General features: G+C 32.4%; 1 protein-coding gene across 1 annotated transcript in view; it reads right to left on the bottom strand.

Annotated features, from left to right (window-relative positions):
- The window catches only part of LOC117177193, a 45,421-nt gene that overhangs the window by 12,834 nt on the left and 13,636 nt on the right, over nt 1–18,951 (bottom strand). The window contains exons 4-5 of the mRNA XM_033367726.1: nt 9,420–9,663; nt 2,404–2,684 (exon numbers count right to left, since the gene is read on the bottom strand). Of these exons, the coding sequence (XP_033223617.1) occupies nt 2,404–2,684; nt 9,420–9,663 (525 nt within the window). The remainder of the gene's footprint in view (nt 1–2,403; nt 2,685–9,419; nt 9,664–18,951) is intronic.

The raw sequence follows: 18,951 nt of genomic DNA, 5'->3' as shown, positions 1-18,951 counted from the left end.
CTGGCATTATTTTGAAATTTATTTGCCTCAGTGCATGATTTTTCGTCATTTTTCGAGGTTATGGCTCAACCATGACGTGATGGGTGATTTTTGATACCGAATCTGAATTCAGCGCCCCAAAATCCATAGGAATACGTGTGTCTTGTTACCAGATCCGCACACTTTTTTTGTGTGGCTCTGTTATTATTATCGACAACGCGTTTATTTAAGTTTTGTGTTCAGATATAAAAAATTATATTTTTGAAATTGCCTTTGCATACCTGCAGATTTTAATCTAATACTTTCTGAGAGAAAATACATGTGTAATATATCCTTCTTTTAAGAAAAAAAATATTAGCACCTTTATAAACAGAAAAATAATATTTTTTGTGAACTTGAAAACTCGTAATACTGCAAATTTGAATTTTTTTTGGTATTTAATAGAATTATTTTCTTTACTTTTGTTCTTCAATTTTTGTCGAGCTCACGGGGGATTTGTAAATGCTGAAATAAACTAGAAAAAAATCTAAAATAATTCTAATATATTATATATGAAATTTTCAATTTAAAAATGTTTTCTATTATTCTAATTTCGACTCCTGGATCTTGTCGACTCTTTCTAGTTTATTTTAATTAGAAAAAAGCCCACATATACTCAGAAAAATGTTTAAATGACAAGTGATAAGAATAATTTCAGTAAATACATAAGTGAAATTTAAAATATTCGCTTTATTTTTAATTTATATTCCTGGGTCTTTCCGATTTTTTGCCTAGTTGATTTTGGTCACTGGGAGGTTTTTAAGTGCCCGAAAAATTAGTTCTTTTTGCAAAATAGTTATTATTTTTTGCGTAAATGTGGGTGAATTTAATAAGAATCGTCTTTTAGAAAATGTTTGATTAAAATCCCAAACAAAATTGTGCATTTTTTTACTTTCAGGTATGTGAAAAAACATTGAACCTGCAGCAAATTTAAAAACTCTTTAAACAAAACATTTAAAAGAACAAATTTTGAGCGCTGTAACCAAATTGTATGTCTATCCATTCCAAATTAATTACACTTTTTTAGGATCCCAATAAGCTACTTTTTCACGCTGTAAAGATTTTAAACTCCACAATTTATTATTTCTGACCCACCCTATTGTTTATGTATTATTAAACCCAAAAATAAACCCTGAAATCGGTTTCGACAGTTTTCTTAGGAATTTACAACAGATAATTTTTTCAACTTCAAAATCTATTAGGAATTACAGGCTGTGAACTGTTTTAAACAGTAAATATCAGATCGTTCCCACGGTGGTTCCGTGATACTTTTTTCCTAGGAGGAGAAAAGAGGCGAAGTGAGGATGGAGAGAGTGGGGAAGTCGAGGTGTAATAGAGACGAGGAAAGTAGGGGAAGTAAAGGGTGGGTAAAGACCAGGAAATACAAAAAATAAGTAAGTTATGAGAGAATTAGGGATGAAAGGAGGAGAAATAGAAATTGCGAAAAGGTATGTGATAGGGAAAGTCGGATTAGTAGAGGGGGTTTAGATAAGTATTGGGGGAGGGGGGGTATGTTACAGGAATGGGTGGTACGTGAAAGGATAAATTAAGTTAGAGAAGTGAGTAGGAATGCCGATATCAAATAGGAGAAGAAGTAATTGGTAGGTGAAGTGATAAATTTAGGAACGTAAAGGAAAATAGAGGGGAGGAAAGTAGAAAAATTGAGAAAGAATTCGGGAAGTAGGGAAAATGAGGAGAAGGCGAGGATAATGGGAAATTGGGAAAGCTGGGGAAGGCGAAGTAGGAGATGGGACACCTTTTTAGGGAAAGAAGGATTAGCGAAGGAAATGAAGGGAAGTGAGGGAGGAGTGAGTAAGGAAATGGATAGAGTGGGGAAGCTAGGTAAAGAGAAGTAGAAGATACGTGGGGCATATAATAGAGAAAGGGGGATTAGTGGGCAGATAGGAAAGGGAAAAATAAGAGTTAAAAGGGGAATGGTAAGTGAGAGGGTATATAAAGTGAGGGGAGTGAGTAGACAAGGCGATAGGAAGTAAGAAAGGGAGTAGTTGGGGAAGAAATTAGGTAAAGTAGGGAATGAAGGGTGATAGGGGGAGGGAAATAGGAGAACTGATAGTGGGAAGTAAGAAAGGGAGTGGTTGGGAAAGGAAGCAGTGGAAGTGGAGAATGAAGGGAAAGAGAGCGGGAGGGAAGTAGGAGAACTGATGGTAGGAAGTAAAAGAGGCAGTGGTTAAAAAGGAAGTAGGAGAAGTGGAGAATGAACGGAAAAAGGGAAAAATCATTAGAAGAGCGGAGAACAAGTGGGGGTAGTTGAAGCAATGAGGAGTAAGTGCATGATGCCTAATTTGACTAATTTTTCATATGCATATCTAGGTTCTTATAGTTGAGTATATATTTTTGAGGTATAAAATCGATTTGGTCTTTTACCTCAGGAGGTTTGGTAGAATATTGACTGCAGCTTCCATTACATAGTCCAAAGTTCCAGCTCCATGTATCCTAGTTTGAATATTGCCCAGTTCAAGATCGAGTTCCTCCAAAGTGGCACGTTTTCGTGTGTCCAAGGGTTGGCTGAGGTTGACTTGAACTCTGAAGTAATCGACAGTAAAGGATACGGTTCCTGCTCGAGATAAAACGCCTCCTATCACACTGACCTCCCAGTGAGTCCTGCCTTCTATTTCCTGAGTGCCCACATCCAAAACTGCATAAACCTAAGCAAAGAGTCAAATATAGATGAAACAGGAAACATTTCAGAGTGAGAAAATCTGTTAGCAAAATTTACGACACTGATGAAATTGATAAAATAATTATTTTTAACAAATATTTTGTTATGGCTTCAGCAAATAACAGAGGTTTTTCATAAAATATTAAAAAGAAGTTTTTCTGAAAAAAGCCCATGCTTGTATATTTTGAAAATTTTTTCTTCAATTGGTTCTTTGATAAGAAAGAACTTTAATGAGTTTTACGCGGGATAAATAACTTTTGTGACCAGCGGAATTTTGTTCGTAAAACATAATTTTCTCATTTTTCTCGAATATAAGGACGGATGAGAAAAATTTTTGAAATAAACGTTTGTACACCCAAAAACATTTTATAAATAATATTTTCTTGATATCTTGCATCATTTCCGAAAAACATAGAAAAATACATTTTTAGGAAAAATAATTCTCTCGACTTCAAAATTTTTTATTTTTTCCCATCCGTATATATATTGTGAAACTTTTCTGGATTTTTAAACTTTTAACTTATATTTTGCCTTATAAAAAGTAAAATTAGTTTTAATTTCAAAACACATAACTTCGTACACAATTTTTTCCTCTAAACGATGGATTCGGTCTGATTAATTTAATGAAACTATTCATACTACTTAAATAGATGAAATTGATGTTACTGATTAAATTAATTAAATTGATGCTACTGATCAAACTAATTAAATTGATTTAATTGATGATACAGATGAAATTAATGAAATCAAAAAAATTGATTAAATAATTAAAAATTACAAAATTCATTAAATGAATGGAGCGAATAATGAACGAGTAATGAAGGAGCGAATAATTTTTTGCAGAAATTAAAAAAGTTGAAATGAGAAATTTAATACGAAACTAAATGTTTGACAAAATTTTATTTAAAGACAATGTCATTTGAAGAAGTCCATACTTTCAGTAATATTAGAACTAAAGCTATGTTTTTTTTCAAATCTACTTAAAATCAAATCTGTTTTAATTAATTTACTGGCAACTTTCATAAGCAGTTCCTAGGAAATAAATTATTTCACAAAATCTAGAATTTTCTCAACAAAATTATTCGCTCTATTAGGATGATCAGCAATTACAGCTCTTTCTTTTAAGCTTAACTAAACTGTTTAAGCCAATAAAATTGAACCAATAATATTGCACTTTTAAGTTATTTTCATGAAAATACATTGATTAACCAGTTTAAAAAAATTAAATTAAGTGAGACATTCTAAAATTATAAAGTGAAAAAAGGGGAAGTGCAAACTCTCGTGGGTTGAAGTCAATCGAGGACTACATTGGAAATTGATTAAATTAATGAATTTATTGAGAGCGATAAAATTGATGAAATTTTTGAAACTGATGAAACTCTTGAAATTGTTGAAATTCGCAAAATTGATGAATTTCTTCAGATTGATGAAATTCTTGAAATTGTTAAAATAGTACATGAAATTGATTAAATTAATTGAATTGATAAAATGGGTGAAATTAATTGCATTGATGACGGTGGTGAAATTGAGCAAATTTATGAAATTGTCGAAATTGATGAAATTGAAAAAATTGTTGAAATCTAAGAAATTTGTGAAATTAATTAAATTGATGAAATTAACGAAACTGGTGAAATCAATAAAAGTTGTGGAATTTATCAAATCCTTCAATTTATAAAAAAATTGAAATTCACTAAATTATTTAAATTAATGAAACTGATTGAACAATCGCGTGTATCCATTTTGCGAATACACAATATCTGAGTTTTGTAAAAGGTACATATTTTCATAAAAATAAGTTAAAAGTGGAATTTAATTGGCATGAAAAATTTAGCGTCGCATAAAAAAAAATGCTCCAGGAGCTGAATATCTTACGAGAACTGAAACCTTTTGATATGTATATATATATTTTTTTACAAAATACTGATTTTCGTGAAGCAACTTATTTCCCATGGATCGCAAGTACAAGTTGTCAGGAAATTAATTAAAGAAAACTCAATTTAGAGCAGATCTAAAAAAAATCGTAGCAATTAGGAATTATAAAAAAATAATTGTCTTTTAAAAGGACCCTTTTTATGAAATATTTTTAATCCTTCATTTCTAAAACCACATTTCCTGTTTCCAACACAACTCATTTCCTATGTATCGTTTGTGAAAGATAACAGTAAATTAATTAAGATCTAAAATAAGGATGGAATGGAACGGATTAAAGAAAGAGTAGATACTTACTAGGAGAGAAATGAGGGTTTGGTGGTAATGGGGGGAGACTTTAATACGAGAATTGGGCGGGAAGGGGGCCTGTACTGGGAAGGGGAGAGCTTTCAAAGAAAATCGAAGGATAAGATTATAAATAAAGAGGGGGAGATTCTAAGAGACTGGATGGAGGATACAGGGTGGGCGGTGGCGAATGGTATGGTAAAAGAGGACGAAGTGGGAGAATACACGTATGTGAGTAAGAGGGGTGTATCGGTGATAGACTATGTGATTATGAATGTGCAAGGGTGGGAGGAGATAGAGAAACTCGCAGTGGAAGGGAGAGTGGAATCAGATCATCAGCCATTAAGTTTGTGGATACAGGGAAGACTGGCGAAAGGCAGGGTGGGGAAGAAGGGTCGTTAGGAGAGAGGGTGTCATGGACGAGAGAGGCGATAGAGAAGTGTCAGGAGCAGTTGGGCAACGTAAGCTTTGAGGAGGAGTCGGTGAACGATATATGGGAGGATCTACAAGAGAAAGTGTAAGGTTGTGTGCAAAAGAAGGTATTTAGGAAAAAGAAGAAAGGAATGATAAAGCCGTGGTGGGATAGGGAATATAAAATGATGAAGAGAACGGTGAAAAAGAAGTACAGGAAGTACATGAAATTGATTAAATTAATTGAATTGATAAAATGGGTGAAATTAATTGCATTGATGACGGTGGTGAAATTGAGCAAATTTATGAAATTGTCGAAATTGATTAAATTGATGAAATTGATGAAATTGATGAAATTGAAAATTGAGAAAGTGTAAGGTTGTGTGCAAAAGAAGGTATTTAGGAAAAAGAAGAAAGGAATGATAAAGCCGTGGTGGGATAGGGAATGTAAAATGATGAAGAGAACGGTGAAAAAGAAGTACAGGAAGTGGAAGGAAGGAACCGCGAAAAGGGAGGAGTACGTAGAAATCAAGAAGGAGTTTAGGGCGATGTGTAAGAAGAAAGAGTAGAAAAAAGAAAAAGAGCTGGAAGAAGAGTTGAGAAGTGTTAAGACAGAAGGGGACGTGTGGAATATAATCATAGATGGTGTTAGCAGATAGGCTGCGCAAGGATTTTGAGGGGAAAGGAATATTTCTGGAGACGCAGGCGGGCTTTAGAGAAAGAAGAAATACTATTGACCATATTTACGTCTTGCAACAAGTGGTGCACAGACAACTAACCAAAAAGGGTGCCAAAGTGCACGCGTTTTTTGTAGATCTAAAGATCGCGTTTCCTTCGGTAGATAGAGGGAGGTTTCGGGAGGCAATGGAAGAGAGGGGAGTGAAGAGGGGCCTGATCGAGAGGATCAGGTAGGTATATGAGGGGACAAAAGATAGGGTGAGATGAGGGGAGGGAATCTCTCAGGGATTCTGGATGGATAGGGGGTTGAGGCAAGGGTGCTCACTTAGCCCAACGCTTTTTGTAATTTTGATCGCGGATATGGAAAGTAAGCTAGCGGCCGGTGTTGTAGGAGGAGTTAGCGTAGGAGGAGTCAGGATATGGTCACTAGCATGTGCAGATGACATAGTGCTGCTGGTAAAGAGCAAAGAGGCTTTAAAGGAGATGATGAAGAGGTTGAGAAGATACTTGGACAAAAATAGGCTAGAGTTAAATGCGGACAAGTCTAAGGTCATGGTGTTCAGGAAGGGAAGGGAGGGAGAGATAGGGAAGGGGAGTGGAAGGGGAAGGGAAAAGCGGTACAGGAGGTGAAAGAGTTTGTGTACTTGGGCTTCCTGTTTCGAAGGAATGGGGGAGTGGATGGTCATATAAAAGAGAGGGTGAGGAGGGCAAATGTGGTGATGAGGCAGGTATGTGGGCTGGGGGGGAGGTTGTTCGCAGATGATTTTGTAAGGAGAATGAAATTATTTGATTCACTAGTGATAAGCGTCTTATTTTACGGAGTGGAGATGTGGGGCTGGAAGGTAAGTGAGGAAGTAAATAGGATACGGGAGAAGTATGTAAAGAAGACGCTGGGGTTGGCAACTAATACGCCATACTATATTGTCGGTAGAGAAACAGGAAGAACGAGTTTAGGGATTATAACAGGGAGTCGAGCGTGTAAATACGAGGAGAAATTTTTGGGAGAGGGGGGGGGAAGAAATTGGTTAGGAAGTATTGGTGGGAGAAGGAGAACAGACGTAGTGGTGTAGAGATAGAGGTGGAAAGGGAAAGATATTTCAGAACGAATGGTTTGCAGATGGATGAAGTTAGCAGGAGGCACGGGGAAGGAAGGTATATGAGTTGGTTCAAAAAAATGGCATGGAGAAAGAGAAGGCAGAAGGAGAGGAGAGGATAAGAGAGTCAAGGTTTAACGCGAACTATGTGTGGATTATGCCAAGGGAGAGAGCGCAATATTTGTGTGAGAAAGGAGAGCAAGGTAATCAGAGCACTGGTTGGAGGAGTATGAAGAGGTGGGAAGTAGTGAGATAAGCATGGAGGTATTGTTGCATGAAAGGGGGGACAAAAGGGCAGTAGCATGGGTGAAGGGGGTTTTGGGTAAGAAGGAGAAAAAGAGAAGGAAGGAGGCAGAGGAATGGAGAAGGAAAGATTGTAAATAGGAGAGGAAGTAGATGTAAGAAAAATGTAAATATTGTAAATAGTAGTTAAGTATTAGTTGTTAGTCGCGGAGACTGAGGCTGGTAATACGAGGCATAGCGATAAGACAACGAAATGCGTGCGAGGCGAGGCGAGGCGCAAAGGGGAAGGTTAGGCTACAGAAACGAGCGGATAAGCTATAAGGTGTGGATGGATGGTACTTTGTAAGAAATAGTTGTAAGAAAATTTGGTAAAAAAATGGAAGTGTAAGCAAGTCAATTTTTTAAGGCCAGCAGGCCGAAAAATAAACGTTTACCTATCTAATTAATAATTAAAAACTGAAATTACCTACTTCTGAATATTACCCGTTTTTTGCGGAATTTTGTTTTTTAATCCAAATTCTTGTTTTCCAAAAAACTTATTCCCTGAGAATAACAGGTGAAATTTTCCAATGAATAAATTAAATAAGACCTAATTTTAAACAAATTTAAACAAACAATTCTCTACGTCTAATAGAGTCGATATCATGGCGTCCTGGAACTTTGTATCTTGTCCTTGAAGCAAATGCAGACGTAATTATAAACCAAAAAGTTTTATTAACGTCATTATGAAAATATAATTATAAGTTTAAAATGAGTGAAATAAAAATGAGTACTATTTTAAACAAAATTCCAAAAAGGGAATCATTTTCAGATATAAATAATTTATTTAAAATTGATTTTTGTTTCATTTATTTGGTGGCAACTTTTACCAGCAACGCTCAGAAATAAGTTATTTTGAAAAACGGAAAATTTTATTTAAAAAATTGGTTCTGAACCAAATTTCATAAAAATTAGTTATTTTTCGATGGCCATAGTTGCGGCGCTATTAAAGCTAGAGCAATACTTTTTTTAAATATATTCCAAATTAAGTCTTTTTTATCAGTATACTGATAAACTTCATCAAAGATGCATAGGCAATGAGCTTCTGCCATATACCTAGAATTTCTTATTTTTTTAGAAAAATCCCAAACTTTTAAACATTGGAATGAACTGAAAAGAAAAACTTGCAAAAAAACTATTATTTTTCTTCTTTTTCACCATTTTTCGAAAATATTAAGATTTTAATTTTTCTGAGATATTCAGCTCGCATGTACCATTTTTCTGGTTGCTATAATAAAAGGTCTAGGACAATACAACAATTTTTAAACTTATTTTCATAAAAATATGTTGATGAACCTGTTTAAATAATCAAAAAATGTGTTTTCTCAGAAAGGACCTTTGCAATTTTTTAACTCAGAATGATCACAAGATATCATAAAAGTTAACACTGAAAAAAATCGGAAGGTGCAACACGTTTGAGATAAAATCAGTCGATACCCAGCATGAAAGCTGATAAATTAATAAAATCCATAAAGATGATGAAGAAAATTGATAAGCGAATTATACTTTTTGAAAATATAGTCAGCCTGCAATAATTGCCCAGGATTATTAAACGAAAACTGCAATATCTCCGTTTCTGCAATAACTTTATTGATCGCTTTTGCCGTTTTGCAGTAAATTAAAAATATTGCAGGTATTATAGGTTTAGTGCTTATTAAATTGATAGCCTGCTTATTCTGTTTAATGCTCTGGTATACAATGTTAAATTCTCGTTGATATTGATTTTCCATATAATCACCTTCCCTTATTTTAATTTGAGGTCACGCAATTAAAAATGTAATTACGTTTTATATTATTACTTCTATCACTAATAATTATGGACGGGAAACCATAATCACTTTAATAACTATAATAATAAAAAAGGTTAATAACCATAATATAACCATAATAATATAACATAGTGGAAATTAGGTGGTGAAAATGGAAAATAGAGAATCGACGAGGGTACTTTATGTGAGGGGAAAATAATATAATTATAATAATTTTAGAAATCTTAATTAATAATAATAATAATTCTAACTATAATATTTGGAATTACTTACGGTGCCATTTTCCATTGTGAGTGTAATATTCCCCATACGATAAAAACTCGCTAAACCCGTGACCCATGTGTGGGATGAAGTCACTGTAAATATTCCAATACTTTGGGTGTAATCTTTAACTCGATATGGATCATATCCCATTTCAGTAACTTGTTTTCGAGCCTCAGAAACTGCCATGTCGAATGGCGATATCGAATTTGGGAAAAACTGTGGTAATTGTGAAATTTGTCCATTCACTTCGCCCCTGAAAAAATATATTCAATCATACAGCTAAATATAAAATCTATTTTTTTTAATGGATACATTTGTCGAAAGTAGTATCCATAAGAGCATTCCGTGTCATCGATTCTGTTCCGAGCTAAACGACAGTAAATGACGAGCTCGTCATTTACCGACAGACGATAATGGTTTGGGTCCGAGCTAATATGACATTATTCTGTAAACTAGATCCCTTCGTAATAATATAGCTTCTGGTATTATCGGGTAAAGGTGATAAAAAAATCTGGGGAGGAGGCTGAGTCATCGTGAGGGGATAAAATTCAATGAAACGGAAACCTTCATCTTACGATGTTGAACTTCTGTTCGGCGGGAGATTTAAATTTAAATTACTTATTTCCATAAATAGAGGTAGAAGAAAAAATGCTCTCAAATATAATAATCGAAAAAAAAGCTTCAAATTAGTGTTTGAAAGAAGTAATTGCAGAAACAACAAAGATGAGATATAAATTAAAAATATTATTTGTCACCCACATGAGGTAATACAAAATTCTACTTTGCGAGGGAACATCGCAAGATGGTGCACTTCGCCTCTAATTAAGAGGCAAGCTTCTAGCGTACCGTTGGTCGGTAATATAGGCCCCTACCTCATAATTATCGTTTATCGTTACCATCATCGTCGATAAATGACCAGTCGCTGGTTTCTTGTGGTTAAGCTTGGAACAGAACCAGTGTCTAAGTTAGAACTCTCCTAGGTATACTACTGTCGAACACACAAAAAACAGATTCTTTGATTCAAGAAAAACTTCTTTGCACACAAAAAATTATTCATTAGCACTCAGTGAAAAAAAAATTTACTTTAATTAAAAAAAATTTTCTTTGGTGCAAAGAAATGTTCTCTAGAAATCTGTAGAACTGGTCGATTATTCTTAAAGATTAAATTAGTAGATTTTTATGAATGAACCCTAAAAGAATCAGCACTATCTGACTTTGTAAAATACTTTCTATACATTTCTCTCAGTAAGTCAATTTACAACCCTAAAATTGACCGAGAGTTAGAAAAATATTGACGTGAATAGAAAAAGAATAGAATGAGGTAGAGAAGAGGTTATCGAAAAGAATAGATGTAAATTTAGATTGAAAAGGATAGATGTGATTTTAGATTGACGAAGAGATAGAAAAAGATTAACGTGATAACAGATGTATGATACGATAAGATAGAGAAAGGAAGAATAAAAAAATAGATGGGAATTTATATTGACAGAGAGGTAGAAAAATATTGAAGTGCATAGATAAAAGATAGAATTAGATGGATAAAAGGGTACTGAAAAAGATAGACGTGAATTCAAATAGACAGAGGTAGAAAAAGATAGATGCTGGTGGACGTAGGTTAGGATAAGATAAAGAAGAGGCTATTTAAAAGATAGACGGTAAATTAGATTGACAGGGACATAGAAAAAGATTAATGTGGATAGACAAAGGTCAAGATGTGATAGGGGAGAGGGTATTGAAAAAAACAGTATATTCAAATTGACAAAGATAGAGAAGAAGATAGACCTTGATAGATATATAGTACGATGAAATAGAGAAAATAAGATTGATTAAGATAGGCGTGAATTTAGATTTATAAAGAGCTAGAATTTAAAAAGATATACGGGTACTTAGTTTAAGAGAGAAATAGATCAAGATTGATGTTGATAGATAAAAGATAATATGAGATAAAGAAGAGGGTATTAAAAAAGATAGACAAGACGTTTGATTTAAAAGAGAGAGAAAAGGAGATCGCAAAAGATAGAGAAGAATGAATTGAAAAAGATAAGATGTGAATTTAGATTGATAATTAGATACAAAATTATTAATGTGGTTAGATAAAACATAGGATAAGAAAAGGGTAGAGGATATGAAAAATATAGACGGGAATTTATATTGATACAAATAAGGAAAATGTTGATGTGGATAGGTAAAGGATAGAATAAGATATAGGAGAAGGGATTGAAAAAGGTAAGACGTGAACTTAGATTCATAAAGAGATAGAAAAAGATTGATGCGGATAGATAAAGGATTGAATTAAATAGAGAAGAGGATATTGAAAAAGATAGACGTGAATCCCGATTGAAAACTAAATAAAAATATATTATCGTAGATAGATAAAGGATAGGGTGAGATATAAAGGAGGAGATTGAAAAAGATAGACGGAAATGTACACTGACAGATATATAGATAAATATTAACATAGATAGATCAAGGATAGGATGAGATAGGAAAGAGGGTATTGAAAAAGATAGAAAAAAATTTAAATTGATAGAAAAATAGACAAAGATTGACAAGAATAATATAAGAACTGGATGAGATGGAAAAGAAGTTGAAAAAAAGATAGACGTTTATAATTGCAGAATTCGATGAGGCAGAGAAGAAGAGTTTGAATAAGGTAGACAGGAATTTAGACTGAAAAATAGATAGAAAAAGATAGTCGTTAATTCTAGATGTATGATACAATGAGATAGAGAAGAGATTTAGAAAGATAGACAAAAATTTTAATTTGCAGGGAGATAGAAAAAGATTGACCATAAATCAAGGACAGGATGAGACAAAAAAGACTATATTGAAAAAGTTAAACGTTCATAGGTTCATAATTGGTTGAGATAGAGAAAAATATTGACGTAGATAGATAAAGGATAGGCTGAAATAGGGAAGAGGGTGTTGAAAAAGATAGACGAAAATTTAAATTGATAGAAAGATAAAAAAAAATTTACGTGGATAGAATAAGAACTGAATGAGACAGAACAGAGGTATCAAAAAATGTAGACGTTTATAGGTGCAGAATACGCTGAGATAGAGAAGAGATAAAATACGGTAGACGGGAATGTAGATAAAGAGAGACATAGAAAAATATTGAGGTCGATAAATTAAAGATGGAATGGGATAGAGGAGACGGTATTGAAAATCATTGACGTGAATTTTTATTGAAAAATAGATGGAAAGAGATAGACGTAGATAGATGTATGATACGATGAGATAGGGCAGAGGAGATTGGAAAAGGTAAAAGTGATTTTATATTTAAAAATAGATATAAAAAGATAATCGTTGCTAACTGTATGATGTTATCAGATAGGGAAAAGAATATTAAAAACGATAGACGTGAATTTTTATTGGAAAATAGATAGAAGAATATAGTTGTTGTCATACCCAGTATAGCGTGAGATGGTGAAGAGAAAATTAAAAAAGACAGGAATTTAGATTGACCGAGAGATAGAAGAATATTAACGTGGATTGATAAAGGATAAGATAGAAAATAAGGTATTGAAAAGGGTAGACGGAAATTGAAATTGAAAGAGAGATAGAAAAAGATTGACGTAGATAGATTAAGGACAGGACGAGATAAAAAAGACGGTATTGAAAAAATAGACGATGATATGTGTAGAATTGGATGAAATAGAGAAGAAGAAATTAAATGAGGTACACGGGAGCTTAAATTGCAGAAAGATAGCGAAATAATGACGTGGATAGATTAAGGATAGAAGGGCATAGTGAGAGGGTATTGGAAATGATAGACGATAATTTAGATTGAAAAATAGATAGAAAAAGATAGACGTTGATAGATGTATGAGACAATCAGATAGGGAAAATAATATTAAAAAGCATAGGCGGGAATTAATATTGGCAGAGATAGACAAATATTGACGTGGATAGATAAATGATATGATAAGATAGAAAATAAAGGATTGAAAAAGATATACAGAAATTTAAGTTGACCGAGAGAGAGAGAAAATATTAACTTCGATAGATAAAGGATACGATAAAAAAGAAAATAAAGGATTTAAAAAGATAGAAGTTGATATGTGTAGGTAGAATTGGATGATATAGAGATGAAGAGATTGAATAAGGTAGGCTTTAATTTCGATTGACAGAGAGATAGAAAAATATTACCTTAAATAGATAAATTATATAATATGGTCGAAAATAAGGTATTAAAAAAGATAGATGGAAATGTAAATTGACAGAGAGATAGAAAAATATTGACGTGGACAGATTAAGGACAGGATCAGATAGAAAAAAGGGTATTGAAAAGGCTAGACGTGAATTTTTATTTAAAAGTAGATAGAAAAAGATAAACGTTAATAGATGTATGAAACAATCAGATAGGGATAAGAATAATGAAAAAGATAGAGATGAATTAAGATTAAGAAATAGAAACAAGAAGATAAACTTTGATAGATCCAGTATTAGATAAGATGGAGGAGCGGAGATTTAAAAAAATTTACGTTGATGGACAAAGGCTAGGATAAAATAGCGATGAGGGTATGGAAAAAGATAAACATAAATTAAGATTGATAAAGAGATAGAAAAATGTAGCCGTTGATAGGCGTAGTATAGGATGATAGAGAAGACAAAATTAAAAAAGATAGACGGGAATTTAGATTGACAGAGGATTTAAAAAACGTAAACGTTGATAGATAAAGGACTGGATGCGATAGGCAAGAGGGTATTGGACAAGATAGACGTGAATTCAAATTGAGAAACAGATAGCAAAAGCTAGACGTTGATAGATGTAGTATAGGATTAGATAGAGAAAAGGGTGTTAAACAAAATAGATGGAAATTTAGATGGGAAGAAATATAGAGAAATAGATTAATAGAAAAAAAATTAAGGTTCATAGACAAAGAATAGGATAAGATAGAAAAGAAGGTATTTGAAAAGCTAAACGTGAATTTTGTTTGAAAGAGAGATAGTTAAAGATTGAGGTGGAAAGATGAAGGATATGATCTGATAGAGAATAGAGGATTAAAAAATTATGGACGTAAATTTTTACTGACAAAGAGATAGAAAATAATAGACTTAGATACATGTAGTACAGGGTGAGATAGAGAAGGCAATATTAAAAAAGATTGACGGAAATTTAGATTTAAAATAGAAGAAGATAAAAGTTTATAGGCGGAGGATAGGATGAAATAGAGAAGAGGGTATTGAAAAAGATAGAAATTGATAGGTGTAGAATTGGATAGGATAAAGAAGAGGAGATTGAAAAAGATAAACGGGAATTTAGATTGACGTAGATATATAAAGGATAGGCAAAGATAGACAAAAATGTACTGAAAAAATAGACCCGATTTCGAATTGAAAAGTAGATAGAAAAAGATAGACGTTAATTATAGATGTAGGATACAATAAGATAGAGATGAGGAGATTAAAAAAGATAGACGGGAATTTGGATCGACAGAGTGATAGAAAATGATTTACATGGATAGATTAAGGATAGGATGAGATAGAAAAGGTGGAATTAAAAAAGATAGACGTGACTTCAGTTTGACGAATGATTAGAATGAAATACATTTTCTCTATCTCTTTCTATCAAAAAGATTCAAAATTATTCAAAAAGATAAGATCTCTATCGTTTTACTTTCAGTAAGGAAGCTACATACGTACCTATTAAACGTTTCCTAGTTTGTGTATTTAGAGCATTAAGTAGTTTTTTACGCTGCTATTACCCCTTAAACAGTTTACAGTTTAACGACCTCGTATTGGGAAAGTAACAACCTTGTTCTGGGAGCATTGATTTAAGCTCTGGCAGGAAAGTACCCACTAGGCATACCCACAATGTCGACACGAATTAAGTACTGTTTGTGCCAGTACTAAATACAATTTATGGCCCAAGACTCGACCTAATTGTACTTTTATTACAATATTACTATCAAACAATCAATTTCTAGATTTTACGTTAATGTTCCTACCATTAAACTTTTGTAAGCACATGAAAAATATAGCAAAAGATATTATTTAAGCAAATGGTTTTATTTTTTGATCAGGATGATAATTATTTTGTTGTGTTCAAATATTAATTAGTGTCGATTACTGGTCTAATATTTGGAGAAATGACACTATTTAATATTTTAACATAAAAAAACAAGGGGAAATAATTTTTCAAAGCGATAAAAATTAATTTTAAAATACCTTATTCTTTCTTAGCTTAAAGGAAAAAGAAGTTTCTTTTACATGTTTTAATTTTTAAGTTTTTCATTTCTCGCCACAAAAAATTAATTAGTTGCATTTTTCAACCAAGTAATTGAATTTTCAAACCATTAGACGAATTTTGAAAAGAGAGTCGAATTTTCAATCCGAAGAGTTGAATTTTCGAGAATAAAGTTTATGTTCAGCCAAGAGAGATGAATTTTCAATCCAAGGAGGCAAATTTTCAAAAAAATATTTACATTTGTCATTTAAAAAATGGCTCTGAAAAATAGATGATTTTTCGAGAAAATAAGTAAATTTTTATCAAGGAGCTGAACTTTTAACCAAGAAGATTAATATCCTACTAAATTAGATGAATATTTAAAAAATTCAAACTGAAAAGTCCAATGTTTTAGAAAACAGTAGACATTGAAACCAAAATAGTAGAATAGTTGAATTATCAACTAAAAAAAATTATATTAATATACAGTTAAAAATTAATTTTCTAAGAAAAATACACGTTTCCAAAGAAAAAGATTAATTTCCTACTGAAATGATGAATGTTTAACAAGAAAATGAATTTTTAACAATGCAGTTCAAACATGAAGCAAGTAATGGAATTTTCAATAAAAAATAGTTGAATTTCACCAAAGAAGAATTTTCAACAAACTAGTGGAGTCCTCAACCAAAGCAGATCAAGTGTAAACCATAAAGTGGCATTTTTCACCAAAAAGAAGTAATTTTTAAGAAAGAAAGTTAATCTTCTACTAAAAAGACAAATTTTCAAAAAGACTGCATATTTACTCAAATGATGAATCTTCATAAAATTTGTTTAAGAAAGCAGTTTTACTTTCAGTCAAAATGTATTTAAATTCTAAATCAAAATTAGTTGAATTTAACCAGAAAAGACCAATTTTCAAACTAAGAAAAGGAATTTTAAAACCAATGATCGAATTTCGAAGTAAAAATATTAAAATTCAGAAAAAAATGAGTTGCCTTGTCAATCACATCTTTGAGTTTTCATGCTAAAAAGACGAAGTTGAATTCTCAACAAATTAACAAATTCTCAACCAAATAACCTATTTCTCATCAAAGAAGATTATTTTTCCAAAAAAGACGAATTTTCACCAAATTTTAAAGAATTCAAGCCAAAAAGTCGAATGTTTCAGAAAAAAATTTAACCTTTAAACTGGAACTGAAAAATAATTAAATTTTCAACTAAAGAAAAAACACTTAATTTTTAACTGAAAATGGAATAGTTAAGTTCAAAGTTAAACAATGAATTTTCTACAACCAAATTTTTAAAACATAAAATAGGTAATTTAAGAGCTAAAAAATAAATGATTAACAAAAAAAGGGGTTTTCAATCGAAAAGCTGAATTTTTAATGCAATTGTCAAATTATTTAATAAAAAAGATTAATCTTTAATTTTAAAAAGTTTCATTTTCAAGCACATTGTTAAATTTGTAAGGCATAAAGACGAAGAAATTTGAATTCTTAATCCAAAAGAATGACCTTCTTTAACAAATAAATTGAATTTTCCACCAAAAAATATGATTCTAACAAAATACTTAAGTGTTTAACAAAATTATTAATCAATCGACAAAATATTTGGATTTTCTACTCAAGTAGACGAATTTTCAAGAAAATTTTGGCAAATTCCAGCCAAAAATTCTAATTTTTCAGAAAACAGTTAACTAAAATAAAATATGATTTCTAAACAAAATAGATAAATTCTAAACCAAGCAGATGATTTTTCAGCAAAGAAAACAAATATTTTACCCAAGTACATGAATTTTCAACAAAATTTGAACACATTTGAGCCAAATAATCAAATATCTTACAAAATAGATGCATTTTATAGCGTAATAGAAGCGCAATTTAATTTATAACTACAAAAACGCACATTTTTAACCAAAAATGAAATCGTTAAATTTTTATTTCAAAAAATCTTCAACTAACAAACAAGATTAATATTTTAACCAGCGACAAAATTTTCAACAAAATGGATGGATTTTCTACCCATTAGTTGAATTCTTAAGACATAAAAGTAAATTACCAACCAAAAATGGAATATTCCAATATTTGATTAAAATTTTTTTTTGTTAAACGGGAATTTTCAATAAAATATTAAACTTGCCAAATTTTCTATAATATTTGAATTTTCAACAAAAAAGTTCATCTTCAACCAAATAGTTTATTTTTCTAGAAAATTGTTGGATATTGAAGCCATTCAAGTATTTCGAGTCCTTAAACAACCATAAAAGGTGGTATTTGCTATTAACAAATTAGTATGTAAAAAAGATTCCTTTATGGTTGACAAAATTTAAATATTTCATTTGGTAAAATTTTAATCACAAAATATGTAAAATTAATTTTATTTTTGCAGATAGGCTTTCGGATTTTTCATCGAATTGACTAAAAATTACTTTCAAGTAGCAGTTCTCAAGAATAGATTATAGTTTGTTAAAAGCATAATTTACTTGGATGATAAAAATTCCATTCTTTTATAAACAATTTAATGAACTCATCAGAAACTCATCAGAACCAGAAAAGAAAAGTTTAATATCTGCATTAGAAAAAAACGATAAAAGTTGAAAGGTTTTTTTAATTAAAAGAAAATACGTTCGTCGTTCTTGGCTTCCGTTTCCGGTACCGATCGCGAAAGAACTCTTTTTGTCAAGTGGTGTATTTTTGGCTTTGGTGGAGGAAGTAAGGGTGAGTGGATGCAGAAAAGGCAAAAAGTGCGGAGATCGAGTGTAAAGGAATAAGGGTAAGTGAAGGCAAAGGTGTGAAGGGTGAAAGTGAGTGGTTTGAGGTGAAAATTTGGAGCGTGTGAAGTTCTTGAGGTTAGGAGTGAAAAAATAGTTGCTTGGTCAGGGGGGCAAGAGGTAGGAAATAAAGGCGGGAAACGTCACAGAGCTTTGGGTAAGGTAGGATGCCGACGACGCGAAGTACACAAACTGGCGCCAGAGGGCAACAGTTACTGGACGATCGCACAGAGCAGAAAACCGTAGTGGCTGCAACAGCTGACGTTGCCGAAAGTAATGAAAGTGGGGGGATGGGTGATGTTGATCGCAGTGACAGCAGCGGTGATGAAAGTGCCGAGAAGTCGACCCGGGTGGGGAGGGTAGCGGATTCAGGTACGGGCAACCAACGGGGAAGGCCCTCAAATTTACAGCGCCTTAACAAGCTAGGCAACGCGGGTTCGAACAGAAGTCTGGACGAATGGCAAAAAAAGGCAAGCGCGTCTAGCAGTGAAGGGGAGGAAAAAAGGAAAAGAGTAGCTAGGGAACATGAGGTAGAAAGGGACAAGGAGAACAAGAGAGTGAGAATTAAAAGGAAAACACCAGAGAGAGAGAGGGGGGGG

This window comes from Belonocnema kinseyi, chromosome 7 (genome assembly GCF_010883055.1).
Source record: "Belonocnema kinseyi isolate 2016_QV_RU_SX_M_011 chromosome 7, B_treatae_v1, whole genome shotgun sequence".
In the NCBI taxonomy this organism is placed as follows: Eukaryota; Metazoa; Arthropoda; class Insecta; order Hymenoptera; family Cynipidae; genus Belonocnema; species Belonocnema kinseyi.
Note: the sequence above shows the minus strand (reverse complement) of the source record. Positions and strands in the feature narration are given on the sequence as shown.